Genomic DNA, 16,234 nt, shown 5'->3' with positions numbered 1-16,234 from the left:
AAGCAAGATTCAAACAATTTGATATCGATTCAACACACTAAACTATGGGGCGTCGCAAACAGTAATCGAATACCGGCTTTCTCCTGACTTATCCCCCTCCTTATCCTTCTTCTATGCCTAAGACCGCAACTGCTCGCAATGCAACGTCTCTCGAGATCACCTCCAGAGTCTTGATTTACTCGTCCATGACAGCAGCGAACTTGTCCGTCATCTTCTGTTGGATCTCCTCGTACTATCAACTTCGTTAGCATATACTCAAAAAACGTCGTCGTGTTGCTTACCCTCTTGGAGATCACGTCCTGACCCTCGGTGGGAACCTCGAACTTGAGTTGTCGTAGGTTGGCCTGCAGGTCAGAGGTAGCCTCTCGCACCTTGTTCCAGCTCTGGCCCTGGGCAATCGCCTTCTGGGCCTCATCGTGGAAGCCCACCATGAGCTTCATCATCCACTCAGTCTTCCAGATGGGGCAGAACTGGTCATAGTCTGAGTAACCGTTCTGCTGCAGGAAGTCCTCCTTGAGCAGAGTCGCAATGTCCAGAGTGATCTTGTCGGGATCAGACAGCGCACTCTTTCCCACCAGCTGCACGACCTGGTCAAGCTCCTCAGAGTCGGAGAGGAGCTGCTTGATACGGTCTCGGAGACGGGGGAAGTCGGGGTAGTTCTTCTCGTAGAACTTGTCCAGTGTGTTGGTGTACTTGCTGTACGAGAGGGATGTGTTGATCGAAGGGAAATGCTTTCGCTGAGCAAGCTTCTTGTCGAGACCCCAGAAGACCTGCACAATACCCAGAGTAGCCGTGGTGACGGGATCCGAGAAATCACCACCAGGGGGACTGACGGCACCGACAATGCTGACACTGCCCTGGCGCTCAGGGGAACCCAGAGCCTTGACCCGACCGGCTCGCTCGTAGAACGAGGCGAGCTTGGCACCCAGGTAGGCGGGGAAACCCTGATCAGCAGGCATTTCTCCCAGACGACCAGACAGTTCTCGAAGAGCCTCAGCCCATCGGGAGGAAGAGTCAGCCATCATGGCAACGTTGAGACCCTGGTCACGGAAATACTCGGCGACAGTAATTCCAGTGTAGATGGAGGCTTCTCGGGCAGCGACAGGCATGTTGGAGGTGTTGGCAATGAGCGTAGTTCGCTTCATGATGGGCTCCTTGCGACCCTCAACCTCAATGGTGAGCTCGGGGAAATCCTTCAAGACTTCGGCCATCTCGTTGCCTCGCTCACCACATCCGACGTAAACGATAACATCACTGTTGGAGAACTTGGACACAGACTGACTAATGACAGTCTTTCCACAACCGAAAGCACCAGGGATAGCGACAGTTCCACCCTGGACACTGGGGAAGAGGGCGTCGAGAACTCGCTGGCCGACGATGAAGGGCTGATCGGCAGACATCTTGTCGTTGGAAGGGCGAGGCACTCGGACGGGCCAGGACTGCATCATGGGGTACTCGGTCTTCTTGCCATCGAACTCGACCTCGAGGAGCTTCTCGACGACTGTGTACTCGCCCTTGGAGGCGATCTTGGTGATGGTTCCTCGGGCGCGAGGGGGAACAGAATCTTGTGGCTGGCGAGGAAAGAGTTCTCGAAGACGGTACCCCAGACATCACCACCCGAGATGTGGTCACCGACCTTTAGGGTCGGGGTAAACTCCCACTTCTTCTCACGGTCGAGCGCGGGAACCGAGACACCGCGGGGGATGTAGATGGACTTGGCGATGTTCGAGATGGCCTCGAGGGGACGCTGAATACCGTCGTAAATACCGTTGAGCAGACCGGGGCCGAGCTCGACGGACAAGGGCTTTCTGGTTCGGAAAACGGGATCACCGACAGTGACGCCGGCTAGGATCTCAATTAGTATCGCGATCTCGAGTTCCATCATGGGTTGTCGTACATGTCTCCTCGTAAACCTGAATGGTGGCTTGGTCGCCATTGATTCGAATAACCTCACCAGCAAGGCTATCGTGACCTACTTTGACCTGGACGAGTTGTTGGTTAGATTTGGGCCGATGATGATGATGGTGGATGATTGCGACTAACCAACTCGTACATGGCAACACCAATCATGTCCTCAGCCACCACGACGGGACTGTTGAAAGAGTCAGTAAAACATGATGACGTCCCATGAGCGTTTTGCAGGATGCATTTCGAGGGCGCAGGTGGCTCGCGAAGCCGAGAAAAGCTGAGGGAACTGACCCAGAGATGGAGTAAATCTTGCCTAAGAAGATTGTTAGCGACCAGGCCAAGGTACCTTCAAAAGTGCCCAAACATGAGCGCTCCTAGCATCTACATACCCTGTTGAGGCGCATCATCTTCGTTGACGTTGCTGCTAGCAGCCTTTGCTTTCTGCAACATTGGTCATGTCAGCCTCTCGAATCCAGCGGGGCAATGGACGCTGTGTCGTCACGGGTCTGGCGAGCAACCATCAGGGGAACCAGGTTCTTGAGGTCGGGAATCAACATACGGGAGGCATCTTGGGCGGCGAAACGGGGGCGCTGTCGGGATCAAGACGGATCTGAGGAATGGGTCTCGGAGAGGACGGCGACGCAGGCCGGATGCAGGGTAGAGTCGGGTCGGAGGAGGATGAGGTCGAGGGAGGCGGTCGAGATGGAGTTGGAGATGATGGAGATGGTGGTGGAGAGTTTGGCAGAGGCACCTGGCAAGCTACGTCGACTAGAGCCTGAGCGGCAGCGACAGCAGCAGCACGAGCTTGCACCTTCCCAGCTCCAGTTCCAGGTCCACGGTGGAGCCTGGATGATGACGATGCGGTGCGGGTGGGGCCTCCGCCTTCGCCTGCACTTGGAGCTTGTGTGCGAGAGGCGGCGACGGCGTTAGCGGCTGTCGCAGGGGCTGCATCGCTGGAACTGCTGCTGAAGCTCCCCGCGCGGCCCCTGGAGCTGTCGGTGTCGGTGGCTGTCTCTCTGTTGTTGCCGTTGGTGTCTTCGTCATCGGAGTCGTCCTCGCCTCGGGCGCGGATCAGGTCCAGAAGCGAGGGCCTTGCTCGCAGCGTGGGACGAATTCCGAGCATGCAACGAGCGCCTCTTTCGGCAAGTTTCTCTTTATTCTCTTCTTGTTGCGCTGTGTGATTGCGACGATGAGAGTGAGTTGCTTAAATTATTGGTACATGTGTTGATGGAAGGAGGGATGGGTGAAGTGCAGCAGGGCGGGTGGCTTCCATAACAGGACAACCTTAGCTACGGAACCTCTAACGCTTACGCTGCCCTGCGCTGCGGGCGCTGATCATGGTGCAGCAATCAATGCAAGTGGGTGCCTAATCCTTGTTTGATGCCTCGCCAGGCCGCCTCTTGTTGGAATACTTGTTTCACATGAGTAGCTCATATTTCTCATCATGATCAACTAACAGAGGCTGTGAATTAGATATATCAAGGGGCTGGCCAGCCATCACGGAGTACGGCTATCTCGACACCAATCACACATGAGGTTTCACTCCTCAGACAATATCTTGGTAACACCATTTCGAGATGTGTTGTACATCTGTCTATCTAACAAGCTATTCAGTCTAGTTAACGACATTGATTGATCTTGGACATTCAAACTTCATCGAATACTAAACAGCGCAAAAAGAATCACTCCTACCCTCCACGCCAACTCTGCTCGCTCACTTTGTCTTCTTATCTTGATTCTCCCGCTCCCACTCCTCTCCCAACTCCTTCGCCTGCTGGTTGAGCTTCTCGATGGCCGCCCTCGCCCCAGGCCACGGCTTCCTCCCTCGTCCGGTATCAAACAGCCTGTAAACTGCTGGTATGTCGATACCGTCCATCAGCAGGTTATAGAACTTGCGGTCGTTCCACCAAAGCTTCCACGCCTTCCACGAGAAGCAGCCCAGGTTCTCCGTCACGCCTGTGCCCGCTGCTTGGTTTAGCCACTCGTACGTGGGCGCCGACACGAGACGCATGCCGAGGTGAGGTACTGGGGCTTCATCGAGGGTCTTGACCATGAAGTCGTAGTGGGTGTCGATGTCGTGGCGTCTCTCTTCTGCTGATTCTATCGGGTAACTGCCAGACCAGACACCGGCGAGTGCCATTGAGATTAGATCGTAGAGAACGAAAGGGGGCTTCATGATGATGGCATGACCGAGGAAAGCCAGTGACTCTGGATACTGCTCTGAGAGGAATCCATGATACAGTCGAGCAAACTTGTTGTCGTCGCTGTAATGTCGAGCTGCCTGAATCTTCTTGTTATGATCAGGAGCGATGGCTGCGTCAGTTGGATCACCAGGTCCCCTGACAACAGCAAAGTCGTAATGATAACCCGAGCAGAAGACGATGGCATCGAGGTCATCCAAAACGGTCCCGTCGGTCAGGGTAACAGATTCAGGACCTGTTACCTCCTGGATACCGAGGACTGACTTGACACGACCATCTCGGAGGTTATCTGCAAGGTCATCCGAGAAGATTGGAACTCGGTGTAGGATTCCGTCGATAGGTCGAGATGAAGCAAATGATGAATGCTCGGTTAGAAACGGGAACGACTTGTTCCTCGTGCTGATGAGGCCCTTGGACATGAGTGCAGCAAAGCCTCGTGGCCAGAGACCTGCGAGCGCTCTCACGCAGATGCCGACGCGGCGACTCATGGAATGGTCGAAGGCCTTGCCCTTGACCCGTCGAGGAAGCTATAGTAACGGTCAGTGTTTGATCAAAAACTGTCACTGGAAGTTACTCACAAGGTAGAATTGGCCTCTGTGACTTAGATAGACCTTGCTGGCTCCCGCCTTCACCAGAAACGATGTGGTGTCGGCTCCCGTAGCTCCAATACCAACAACAAGCACGTTCTTATCCTTGAACTTGGAAGCGTCCTTAAACTGCCGAGAGTGGAGGACGTCTCCCTCGAACTTGTCGATGCCTTTCACATTGGGGATGTTCTTGGCGTTGAGCATGCCCGTTGCGACAACCACGCGGCTAAAGGTCCTGCATTCTTCGGCACCGGACTTTGTGTTTTTGGTGAATACTTTCCATACTCCGCGTTCTTGATCACGTTCAACATGGTCGACAGACGTTGAGAACTCGATGTGAGGGAATAAGTTGAAGTGCTTGGCGTATGATTCGATGTACTTTTCGATATCTTTTTGCGGAGGATGGACGGCATAGTCTAGACACGGGTGTAAGTTACTATATACAACGTCAAGCTACAATATACTTACCATAAGGCATAGGAAAGTCGGTAAAAGAGCACTTCCAATCGTTAGCATGTTCTAGACAGGCAATGTCCGCTTGCAACCTACACAATGCCTGGAAGTATTCGCAGTCGTCCCCATCAGGGCAGTAGTCTGGTCCGTGTTCTGCGAAGCATGCCAGTTGCCGCCAATGTACTCGTTCCTCTCAAAGGCGGTTGCGTTGAGACCCTGCTCGAGGAGGTTCTTGAGGGCGAGGAGTCCGAGGACTCCTGTGCCTATCACGCACACGTCGGAGCCGACTTGTTGACTTTGCGAAGAGGTCATTTTCGTAGTAGTATTATCTTGATGATAATGGGACTATGAGTCCTTCCAGCAGTTCAGTCACATCATTATATATCCAATTTCCCATCCTCTTCCTCTCAAGACCAGCTCCCATGATAATGCTCCGGCCTGCATCGCCACGAACCTCAACACCATTGGCAGCCTCGGATGGGTTGCCGATACGCTCACGGCGTGTCAGCATCTAGGCCTCTTTCAGAGCTTTGTTTCAACCTAGCGGGAGGGTATTGGCTTTTGCAGGGTATGGTTTGGCATATTCCGGGGGTGTAATATTTTGGGCGATGGGGGTCGTCGATCTGGGTGAGATTCGTATGTGTCCGAACAAAGTCTCCGGCCTGCCTGACAAATGCCAAACCTGAGCTGGTGGTTGGAAAGTGAATGGTTGGTGGATTAGTTGGTAAGATAAACCCTGGCGGCTCGCCTACGTCCCGGAGGTTCTTTGGTCCCGTACCAGCGCCGAAGGCAACGGACGAGCCGGCTGGCTTGACAACTTGATGCACCTTATTAATGATCTCGCCACTTGGATAGTGACGGTATTTATAAGGCCCTGGATAAGCTTATCGAATTGAGTTTTGTCAAGAGTCTCTACGCCCTCCAAGACTCACTCGGCCGAATGTCGAGCCGTCAATATCGCCTCATATTATATCAAGAGGGCTCACAAAGTCTCCGATGGAACTTGAGAGTTTTGAGAACAACAATTCGTTAGTCAGTTTACTATGAGTATGCCCAAAGTACGTATATCGTATATCTCGTGTATCGTTACCTTCAATGATAGCATCCATCAGTCAAACAACTCCAGATTCTTCCCAAGTAGCAACCCTTGCAACATCTCCAACACGCCCTTCTTCGACACCAAAGCCGATAACGTGGCCTGCACAACAGAGATGCCGCACTCGTCCCGCTCTGAGCTGTCTTCCATTCTCCTCTGGTAGTAAACACCAAGCGTAGGAACATCGCAGTTATCCTCACTCCGAGCTGCCCGCAGCTGACAGATCTGTGTCTCTCGGCAGTCTTCATTGCAGTCTGGCTGTTTCCACCCACGGCTCATGCGTAGCATAAAGTCATCGAATGCCTTTTGATCTGTCTCGAACGTTTCGGTTATGTTATGCCAGAACGCTGCGGTGAGCTCTGCGTGGGGATGCGTCAGGGGAGGGTTTGTGAGAGGACCGTATGTTTCCTTGGCTGAATAGTACTTTTTCCACACAGGTCCCTGAGTCTGGTAAGTGTCGGATGTCATATCGGCGCTGTAAGTTGTCGCGTCGAGGACAGCAAAGGTGACTGGGTCAACATCGTAGACGCGGAATGAGGGCATTCCTGACATGGGCGTAAGCGAGGGACCTATGTACGAGGTCACAAGAGCATTAGAAAAGCTCCTATTCGAAGAGTCGGCGTATGTAATCTGAAAATGGTCTCTGTGCGTGTGTCCGTAGAACATGGCCGCGATGGTCCCTGAGTATCGGTTCACGACCTCGTTGAGATAATGCGACTGGTCATGGAACGCGTTCCTGTCTCCGAGCGGCATGTGCCCAATGATGTAAACATGTTCGCCAGCCTTCTCTGCTGCATCAAGCTCTCTAACAAGCCACTCGATCTGACCACCTGGGTCACGGAGCATATCCTTCTGGAACAGCCAGAAGTTTCCACGGTAGAACAGGTTGGTGTTGAGAGAAATGACACGTAGGTTTCCGTGAGGGTATCGAGTCGAGTACGCCCCGAGTTCCTCTGCTGTGACGGCAGCTTTGGGACCGATCCAATGTGACCAGATACCTGAGAGTAAATCGTAGATCCATTGAGACGAGTTGCCAATTGAGTTGGGTTGAAAGGCGTTTGTGGGATGTGCTTCGTGGTTTCCAGCAGTGCCGTAGACAATATTCAGGTGATTATCCATGTTTACATAGGACTCGACAACTGTAACAAGTCAGCTTGGGTGAGCACTGGGCACATAGTACATACTCTGGCCTTCATTATAAGGAATGCTCGTATTCCAGATGGCGTGGTCGACAACATCCCCCGTAAAGATGCTAAACGCCGCATCGGGAACCAACTCCTTGATAGCTTTATACATGCTAAGCTCCAGCCTAGCGGGAGAATCACAGGTGTGTTCGCCATAAGGGCCAGCGGGCGAGTCCGTGTTACCAGGCTCATCTCCCTCAGTATAAGGTCTGTTCAATTAGAAACTCTCCATCGAGTCTTGGACATAATGGCACTCACCTGCAGCATATAGGCTTTTTACACTCTGAATTCGATCCCTCAGTATATAGTTGGTCGACGTGAATATCAGAGTAGTGCACCACTTTAATAGGATCCTGTCCGCTCGGAGCAGGACGCGTGCGAGGGAGCGTCTTGGGCGGGAAAGGGACTGCCCATGGCTCGACTGCTGGATATTTGCAGAGCCCCAAGAAGGTTACGCAGAATAAATCTGATGTCTTTGACCCGATGACCAGATTTCTCAAGGCCTCGGCGATGATGGGTCCTTCAAGCTCGATGGTCCCATCACAAACATCTGCATCCTCCACCTAGAACCAATGAGTGGCGGATCAATTGACAGCAGCAAAGACACTACCTTTGATAACTTGCATATATCCTTGACGGTATCAACAAAGGCTCGATCACCCAGAGCAGCAAGTCCTTTGAAGGTTAACAGAAGCCCCTGCATTAGTTAGTCTCATGTCTCTCCTGGGGTATCTGGGTCGACCTACCTGGCATCCTGAACACGACGAAACACCTCTACTCTGCTCCCATATCCGATCTGCCCAGTCATCACCGTTCAGCGTCTTTTGAGCATCGGTGACGCCTCGAGGTGAATTGGCCGATCCGTCATTACCGAGAACTCGTCCCCCAAACAAGCCGAGGCATGTCAAGATCGCTGTGGATAACCGCATCTTCACTCGATAAGGACTGAATCAACAGTCACATCACCCTAAAGTGAAGAGAGTCGAGGAACAGAAAAAGAGCATGACCCCAACGAGAAGATGTCCCCGTAATCATGATCACCAGGGTCGCTTCCCCCCAGTCTGAGGCGTGACTATGTCGTCTTGTAAGGGTTCCCCAGAGAGGCTTAGGGCGTGCCGCCATGAAGCCCACATGACCCAATCGGAGCCAACGTTTTGGGCATGGTACTGGGGATAACGTCACCATAGCTTACCAGGTGTTGGTCATGATGGATGATGCCGATGATGTTGGAGGCATCATTGGAGAGGCAAGAGTTGATTCTGTATTCAAACTGCTTCACCTTACACTACTACTGGCTACAACATCTGAGTTGACTTGCATGTCTCAGAACGCATTCATTCATTAATAACCTACTCTATGACCGGCTATGTTACATGATTTCCAAGAGGAGTGTTTGCGACCAGTCTCCTACCAGCACTGGAATGTAGTAATACACGGAGCAAGAAACCGGCTCCCTCTTTTGTTTTTTACAAGTTCCCTCCCATGCATAATTTTCGTCCGCCGTCCAGTTCATCATCTTACAATACACCGCCTGCTGCCTCTTTTACGACCTGAATATCCTGTGTGGGATAGTCCTCTCGGTCCACGCCACCTTGACGCCTTTGTCCTTTCTTTCTTCCCTTTTCATGGTCTCCCTATACAACTGCCCGGCTGCGGTTGATTTTGCCAGGCCTCCTGACCAAGCCCTATACCATAACCTGCTTCGCTCTTCGGGATCCGACTGGAGTGTCTTCTTTCGTCGAGATCGGATCTGTGCGAGGATCCTCTCGGCCCTTTCCTGAGGTAGCTCTGTAATCGAGTACTCCACCATCCATCGGCGCTTCTCATTCCAGTCCTCCCTGAGCTCGACGCGCTCAACGACTTGGTCATCCATCTTGTTGCGAACCGTAATGTACATGCCGAGCAGCTCCCGCTCCTTTGGAGCTTCCTGCTCGACTGAGGCGGCGTCTAGCGACTCTGTGGTCGCTCCAGTAGCCATCGCTTCCTCCAAAGGAGTAGACTCAGATTCACCCTCAACAGCTTCAGCAGCTTCGACAGCTTCGACAGCTTCATCAACTTCATCAGCTTCGGCGCTCGCCTGCTTTTGGGCCTGGACCAATTCCGAAAGCACTCGCTCAAACGTTCCCATGCTGCTGGCCTTGTGATCGACACTCTGAGCTACCCTCAAAATGAGGTCTTTGAGCGATGCATCTGACAGCTTGCTGTTGTCTGCTGGCTCAGCCTGTTCACCAACGGCCTCGTTGATCATCTCGGATGATGTGACATCAACAGCGTTGGCACCCTCGATGGATTCAGACTCAACAGTGGACCCCTCCTCAGTTGATATGGCATCAGCAGCCTTGGAATCCTCTTCGGGGGATGCAGTATCAACAACCATAGAGTGCTCCGTGCCCGAGATGGTGTCAACAGCATTGGAACCTTCGACAGATGCAGAATCAGTCACGGCGGATCCCCCTTCGGCCGGTGTGATACCTGCGGTCTCAGAAGTCTCCTCGGTATCAATAGTCTTAGGGCCTTCCTCAGTCAATGTGGCATCCACGACCTTGGACCCTTCCTCTGTCACAGCCTCGCTACCTTGAGCCAGAGCCTCAGGGGTTTCCTCGACAGCGGCTTGAGAGCTGGGCTGTTCGGAATCCACATCACGAGAGACACTCTCTTGAGACAGCTCCTCGGTTTGTGGCTTTTCCTCCACCTCCTGACTCTGCTCTGAAGCCGACTGCGACTGTTCTGGGCTCCTTGCGTTGGCTTTCTCTAGATCCGTAGGCTGAGCGCCTTCATTCATGTTTTGGGGCGTATCGTCGGATTCCTTGCACAAGTCCTTGACATCCGAGAGCTCCTCAGCCAGGGCCTCAACGAGGGAGTTGAGATAGGCGTTCTTTTCAAGCTCGGAGTTTCCGGCAAGAAGGCCACTTTGCTCGAGAGCCTCCTCAATGGCATCTCTCACTATCTGCAGTCCCAGGAAATCATTTTCCACGGTTTCATCAACCTTGGCCATCATTTCGTCCCAAGCCTTCTGTCGCTGAGGGTCTTCGGCTGAAGTAGACTCTTGCAAAGCCTCCTTATCGAGCTGGTCCTCTTGAACCCGGGCGGAGAGCTCCTCCTTGAGTTGTCTCGATTCCTCCTCCTTCTCCTTGCGCGAGAGGCCAAGAATCTCCCGCTCAAAAGCTTCGACCTTTGTCCGACCGGTCTCTTGGGTCCGATTGATCGTCTCCTCGTCGACAGGCTCAGCAAAGAAGTAGGTCAGCGGAGGGTTGGTTGGTCGAGTTTCGATGTGCAGTCGAAGTGAGCGCTTGGGGAACCGCTTTGAGGCTCTATCTAGAACTTCGTTCAGGAGCTTCAGACTGGCTTTGAATTCCTGGTCGCCAACACTGCGATCCGAAGTTCCATGGAGGGCTCGGTCCATTTCCTCAAGGCTGATGTACTGGAAACCAAAGATACGCTGTGTGTTGTGGAAGGCGACAAAGATGCCGTCCATTCGTCCCATGCGCACTTGCAATGAATATTTGAGGAAGGCTGCCCTGATCATGTCATAGTACTCGCGCTCGAATGACTCCCATTCGCCGAAACGGTTGCGGATCTCATACCCCAGCCCTTTCTCGTAGCCTTCGACATCCATTCGAATAGACACGACTGCTCGTGTCTTCAGATCAAACATTCCAGTGCCAGGTAGTCGTGGGTCGTATGCATCAAGTTGTGAACGTAGCATGAAATCGCCAAGCGTTGAGTAGTGGAATGCTTCATCGGCGTTCTTTTCCTCCTCAGACAGCTCATGCGACTTTGTCCTTCTGTACTTTTCAAACTCCTTCTTTGGAATGGTGAGGAGCTTTTCCATCGACTTTCCAAGCATGCTCAGAATGTTTGCCGTGTCGTATTCCTTGTCAGCATCAATGGCATAGACACCATCCTTATAGCGAGCGAACGCAGCAGCAGGTCCTCGAGTCAGGGCGGTGAATGACTCGAACTCGACATTGAAAGAGCGGGATAGGTGCTCAAAACTAGGCGCTCTCCATGCTGACAGAAGGAAATGGAAATGGGCGAGCATAGACGTCAAGCTGGAGGTGGAACCGCAGTACTTCTTGCCATACTTGGCACTCAGATCTCTGAGTCTGGTGTCCTTGGAGGATGTGACATACTCCTTCAGAGCGTTGAAGTCGAACTGCTCCACGGGCATGATTGTGGCGAGGTAGGGGTCAAAGTTGAAGACCTTTGATCGCTTGTCTTGAAGCTGGTAGACTCCAGGGTTGAAAAGAACCCTGTCCAGGTTGTACTCGAGTTTCGGGACGTCTCCTGCCAACTTTTCTTCGACTGGCACCAACTTCAGTTTTCGAGGGCTGATTACTTTCACGTCCACCATATCCTTGCGTTTCTTGGACTTTTTGCCTTTTTTGGTGGTTGCAGCAGCCGGTGTAGCAGTTGGTATGCTAGCTAGATGACCAAGTTCGTCCTGGAGAGTTCTCCTGACCTTTGTTGGAGCGGAGGGGGTGTCCTGGTCTCTGATGGAACAGGTGGAGGTTCGCTCGACATAAAGGGTGTCGCGTCCGGGCCAAGCGACAAATCGTGTTGGGCGTATTGATACATCTGATCTCGGGCATCCTCCACCTCATTGGATAGTGGGTTGCGCTGATGTTGGAGCTTTTCCCGCAGTGATGTCCACAAGCCTGCTTGTTGAGCAATCTTGGATGTCCAATCCGCGTTGCTATCCTTGGCTGCAACTTCGTCTGTGATGGGAGCTTCATCGGGGGTTTTGGCTCCCTTCGATTTCGACCTCCTCGACTTTCTCTTACTCTTTGGCGGATCACTCGGCGGGTTGCTTGGCTCGTCAGAACCACCAGAACCACCAGAACTACCAACACCATAGACCTTCCGCACCACGTCTAATGCCTCCTCAAAGTTTCCAGGCTTTTTCTCGGCCTTGACCTCGACCGCCTCGTTTGATCCGCCAGCATCAGCCTCTTTCTTAGAGGCCTTCTTAGAGGCTCTCTTCTTCTTGGCCAGTCTTGTAGCCTTCCTCGCCTTCATGTTTTCGGCATCCTTCTTCATTTCACGGATTCGGGTTTGAAGATTCTCTGATGAGGCATCGAGGCCATTCAGAATATCTTCAGATTTGCCGGTAGAGGAGGGCTGAGGCGTTGGAGCGCTGTCCGAGTTGGTCTCGGTGGCAAACGAGCGTCGAGGGAAGCATTGGGTCGAACATCGTAGATAAGGACGGCATATGTATGAAAGATTGGCCGAAAGGCCAGCTCCGCGTCGGGCGCGAAGCATTGGGGCGTCGCGTTGTCGAGGTTGAACAGTGCCTTACAGGATGGTGATTCTCTTGAATGCCAGGAATGAGACTCAAAATTTCCCACCTCCAACTTCTTCAGCGCCTTATCGATAAGAGGGGACGGAAATATGCCGGTGATGCGGGCATGTATGGCACGTGATTGGCCAGCTCCCCTACCTAGCTCGGGGAACTGTTGCAGCCCGCCCGGTCCTCGTCATTCTGGGGCCTCCAACTTGAAAGAGGACACCACAAAGAAACGCCAACTCAAGCGCACTTTCACCAGAGGTGGAACCTCATGCTGTAGTCATGGGCGCGAGTGATTCAAAGCTCGTTTTCAAGCAGGGCATCTTTCGATTGTCCGAAGAGCGCCATATCCCAGCCGATGATGCCTACTGGACCTCTGTTCGTCCTCTATCCGTACTCCACCCTGACTATGAAGATGGTGCTAATCGACTGTTAGTTCTGGGAGCTCCCTGAGTCGTCCGAGGATGTCTTCAGTCTATTCACTCCTGCCGACATTCGCCGCACTCGAGATCGCGCACTTGAGAACTTAGAGACCCTCATCCTCGCCGTCACCTCTCGCCTATTCATACTACGTCATCACCCATCCTTTCCCGACCCCGAGCTTGCCCCCGAGCGGGAGGCCCTGAACTGCATCCGGGTTCTCACACGAATCTTACCATACTTGTACGAGAAAGACACGCTCAGTGGCTGGGAAGAACAATTCTTCTGGGCTCATAGACGGAAACGGACGCGCCATTCAGCTATCGCGAACGAGATCCTCTTTGATGAAGCGCAGGAAGCAAAGCAGAAAGCCGAGGGAAAGGAATTTGAAGAGGTGAAGCCGCTTGCCGAAGAGTTGATAGACGCATTGGTGGACCTATTGTTCTTCTCTGATCTGACTCTACCTCGACAACCAAACGGCCGGTCCAAGGTCACATATGCGATATGGCAAAGCGGCGTCGGGTGCAATACTGCAGTCGCAACGACCAAGGAGTATGAGAGCAACCGATCCGAGATCCTGCGCCTCCTACTAGCACTATCCGGTCAGAGCATGTACATGACGGCGGGTGTTCTTCCACAGAATGGTGTGCGAGCATTGACCCATCTGTGCACATGCTCTGATAAGCAAGTTGTGCTCTCGATGCTTTGCTCTCTTCTCAACACGGTTCGTTCCTATTTGAGACCAATACTAAAGTTAACTTACTAACTATGACTTTGTAGACTTTGAAGTACAACCCCGCAAGTTGGCGCGTCCCTTACAACACTCTTGTCTTCAAGGATAGTAAGCAGACGCTTGTAACATATTCTCTGCAATTCCTCCTGGTGCTTCTTCTGTACCCGATCCCGGAAACTCCATCCAACCCGTCACCCAAGAACTTCTATCGCCATTTCCTTGGCCGGCTACATCGACCCCAAGATTTTCAGTTCATCGTCGACGGAATGGGCCGAATCCTTAATCAGCCTCTGCAAGAAAAGACATCCTATCTTCCAGGGTCGCAGTCGTCTGGCAACTTTGCGCCCGAGATCTTGATGCTGTTCTGGGAGATCCTCCAGTGCAACAAGAGGTTCCGCTCGTTCATCGTGGACACGGAACGAGCGCATGACTTTGTCATCCTGGCTCTGTTTTATGCCTTGGAGTATAAGAATGATGCGACCAAGCAGGGAGTTGTGCGCATGTGCGCATTCCTCCTTCAAACACTGAGCGTTGAGACCAATTTTGGCATCAACTTGAACAAATACTTTGAGGGACAGGAGAGTCTGCCCATGTCCATCCGTGTCCCCGGGTTCAGGGGCACATATGCCGATTTCCTCATTCACTCTATCTACAATCTGATCACCACAAGTCAAGGCAAGCTCTCAGCGATCTACCCAGCTCTGTTGGCGGTGATCAATAATATTGCGCCTTATCTTGAAGGCCTTAGTGCCATCAGCAGCTCAAAGTTGATGCAGCTATTCACCTCCATGTCGTCGCCCTCCTTTTTGCTTGCCAATGAGACGAACCATACTCTCCTTCATTCTCTCTTGGAGTCGATCAGCTCAATTCTTGAGAACAAGTACCCCAAGAATCCTGAGTTGGTGTTTGCGATTCTCAAGAACAAGAAGCGAGTGGAGGCTCTGCGCACGTTCACATTGGAGAGCGGCCAGGAGGAGATTGAAAGGAGAAATAGAAGAAGAAAGGACTCGGGCAACCATGTTGACCCGTTCGACGCCAGTTCGGTCCGGAGTTCAGCTGAGAGTCTGCGAAGTCCAAGCAGCGTTCAGCCGCATCATCCAGCTCTAGAAGAAGTTCCAGAGGATGGCGCATTCGCAATCGGGGATGATGAGGATGACAGTGATGACGAAGACCATCAACCTACCCCTACGCGATCGACGTCGAGTGAAGCCCAGTCTCAGACATCGTCAACTCCCAACGTGGAGGACGCAGTCCCGACCCAACTGCGAGGCATGTCTGAAAAGGCTCGAGGCAAGATGCCAGCCGGTGTGCCGAGTTTCTCACGGCAAAACAGCACGACCAGCTTGGGCGGACACTCAATCTCGGGTCAATCACAGACTGGTGCCTTTGAGCCAACAGCCCACTGGATCGATAGCTGGCTTCCTGAGCTTCCTCTGCACACCATACTGGCTGTGATTCAACAAGTGTCTGCCCTTCTGCCTCGTCAGGATTTGGCAAGTGATGTACCAGCATCTGAAACTCTGCGCCGACTTTCAGGCATTGAAATTGTCGGCATTGAGCCCTCGCCTCCTCGTGTCCACTCGTTTGAATGGTCTCAACTGGCTTTGGGCTGGTATGAGTCCCTCTTGTGGGGAGTCATCTTTACGAGCGAGATGCAGGTTTCCAAGGGCACCATGGGCATCTGGAACGGTACTGCGATTAAGCTCTTCCGAGTCCAGGAGACGGCCCCAGAAGGCCCTACGCTGACATCTCCACGGGGCGCTGTCGATGCAGTGGGCAGCAACATTGTGTCACGGATAGGACAGATAAACCTTCGAGGTGGCCCCCCAGGTGGCCCCCCAGGAAGTGCTCAACCCCCTCACAGAACTGGCTGATCCTAAAGTAACTACGGATACGTTCGAGACCCAGCGGTTATCCGGCAAGCTAGGAAGCCTTGCAGACTTGTTCCGTGGACTTGGATAACCCATGCTCACGCATCAATCCATACCACAAGAGGAAGCACAGCTCCACAAGAGCCAACGCAGGGCTGGAACGGGATGCGGCTAGATTGTTGAATTGTTTTGTCGCGAATATTGACCGCGAATGTATCTAGAACAAATGCAGGACGGAAAGTGGAATATAGGCGTTTGCGAGTTGGGGAGTTTGAGAGAAGGCAGGGCGGCGCTGGGGCACAGTCAACCATGCATAGCAAAGAATACCAACTCTGTCTCGTTTTAGGCCGGTCGCATTATTCATGCCATTCTTTCTTCACATGGACTCGATCACTAGTGCCAGTTCCATATGCAGACTGATACATGGTGTTTCACGTCTCGACTCATGCGCGATGCTACTGTGGCGTGTAGGCCGGAGGTGGCTGGAGGCTGGC

General features: G+C 52.7%; 4 protein-coding genes across 4 annotated transcripts; 1 reads left to right on the top strand and 3 right to left on the bottom strand.

Moving 5' to 3' along the window:
- Positions 1-175: 175 nt before the first annotated feature.
- On the bottom strand, positions 176-5,461 carry MRS44_012466 (uncharacterized protein; the record flags this gene model as incomplete). Its single annotated transcript, XM_065618805.1, has 13 exons — positions 176-232; positions 282-1,571; positions 1,637-1,845; positions 1,898-1,982; positions 2,044-2,092; positions 2,200-2,221; positions 2,298-2,349; positions 2,468-3,111; positions 3,220-3,239; positions 3,627-4,636; positions 4,688-5,112; positions 5,165-5,195; positions 5,246-5,461. The coding sequence occupies 13 exons, from the start codon at positions 5,459-5,461 to the stop codon at positions 176-178; spliced, it is 4,110 nt and encodes a 1,369-aa protein (XP_065474877.1).
- A 796-nt stretch (positions 5,462-6,257) lies between these two features.
- Positions 6,258-8,635, bottom strand: MRS44_012465 (uncharacterized protein; the record flags this gene model as incomplete). The annotated part of the gene is made up of 6 exons (XM_065618804.1): positions 6,258-7,384; positions 7,430-7,638; positions 7,688-7,992; positions 8,040-8,126; positions 8,176-8,374; positions 8,622-8,635. The coding sequence occupies 6 exons, from the start codon at positions 8,633-8,635 to the stop codon at positions 6,258-6,260; spliced, it is 1,941 nt and encodes a 646-aa protein (XP_065474876.1).
- Positions 8,636-8,972: 337 nt separating this feature from the next.
- Positions 8,973-12,691, bottom strand: MRS44_012464 (uncharacterized protein; the record flags this gene model as incomplete). Its single annotated transcript, XM_065618803.1, has 2 exons — positions 8,973-11,850; positions 11,892-12,691. 2 exons carry the CDS (start codon positions 12,689-12,691, stop codon positions 8,973-8,975), a joined length of 3,678 nt encoding a protein of 1,225 aa, XP_065474875.1.
- Positions 12,692-12,998: 307 nt separating this feature from the next.
- MRS44_012463 (uncharacterized protein) lies at positions 12,999-15,743 on the top strand (the record flags this gene model as incomplete). Its single annotated transcript, XM_046269479.2, has 3 exons — positions 12,999-13,094; positions 13,153-13,860; positions 13,917-15,743. 3 exons carry the CDS (start codon positions 12,999-13,001, stop codon positions 15,741-15,743), a joined length of 2,631 nt encoding a protein of 876 aa, XP_046133086.2.
- Between the last annotated feature and the right edge of the window lie 491 nt (positions 15,744-16,234).

The sequence above is a fragment of the Fusarium solani genome (genome assembly GCF_023522795.1).
Source record: "Fusarium solani strain SB1 chromosome Unknown bctg00000008, whole genome shotgun sequence".
In the NCBI taxonomy this organism is placed as follows: domain Eukaryota; kingdom Fungi; phylum Ascomycota; class Sordariomycetes; order Hypocreales; family Nectriaceae; genus Fusarium; species Fusarium solani.
Note: the sequence above shows the minus strand (reverse complement) of the source record. Positions and strands in the feature narration are given on the sequence as shown.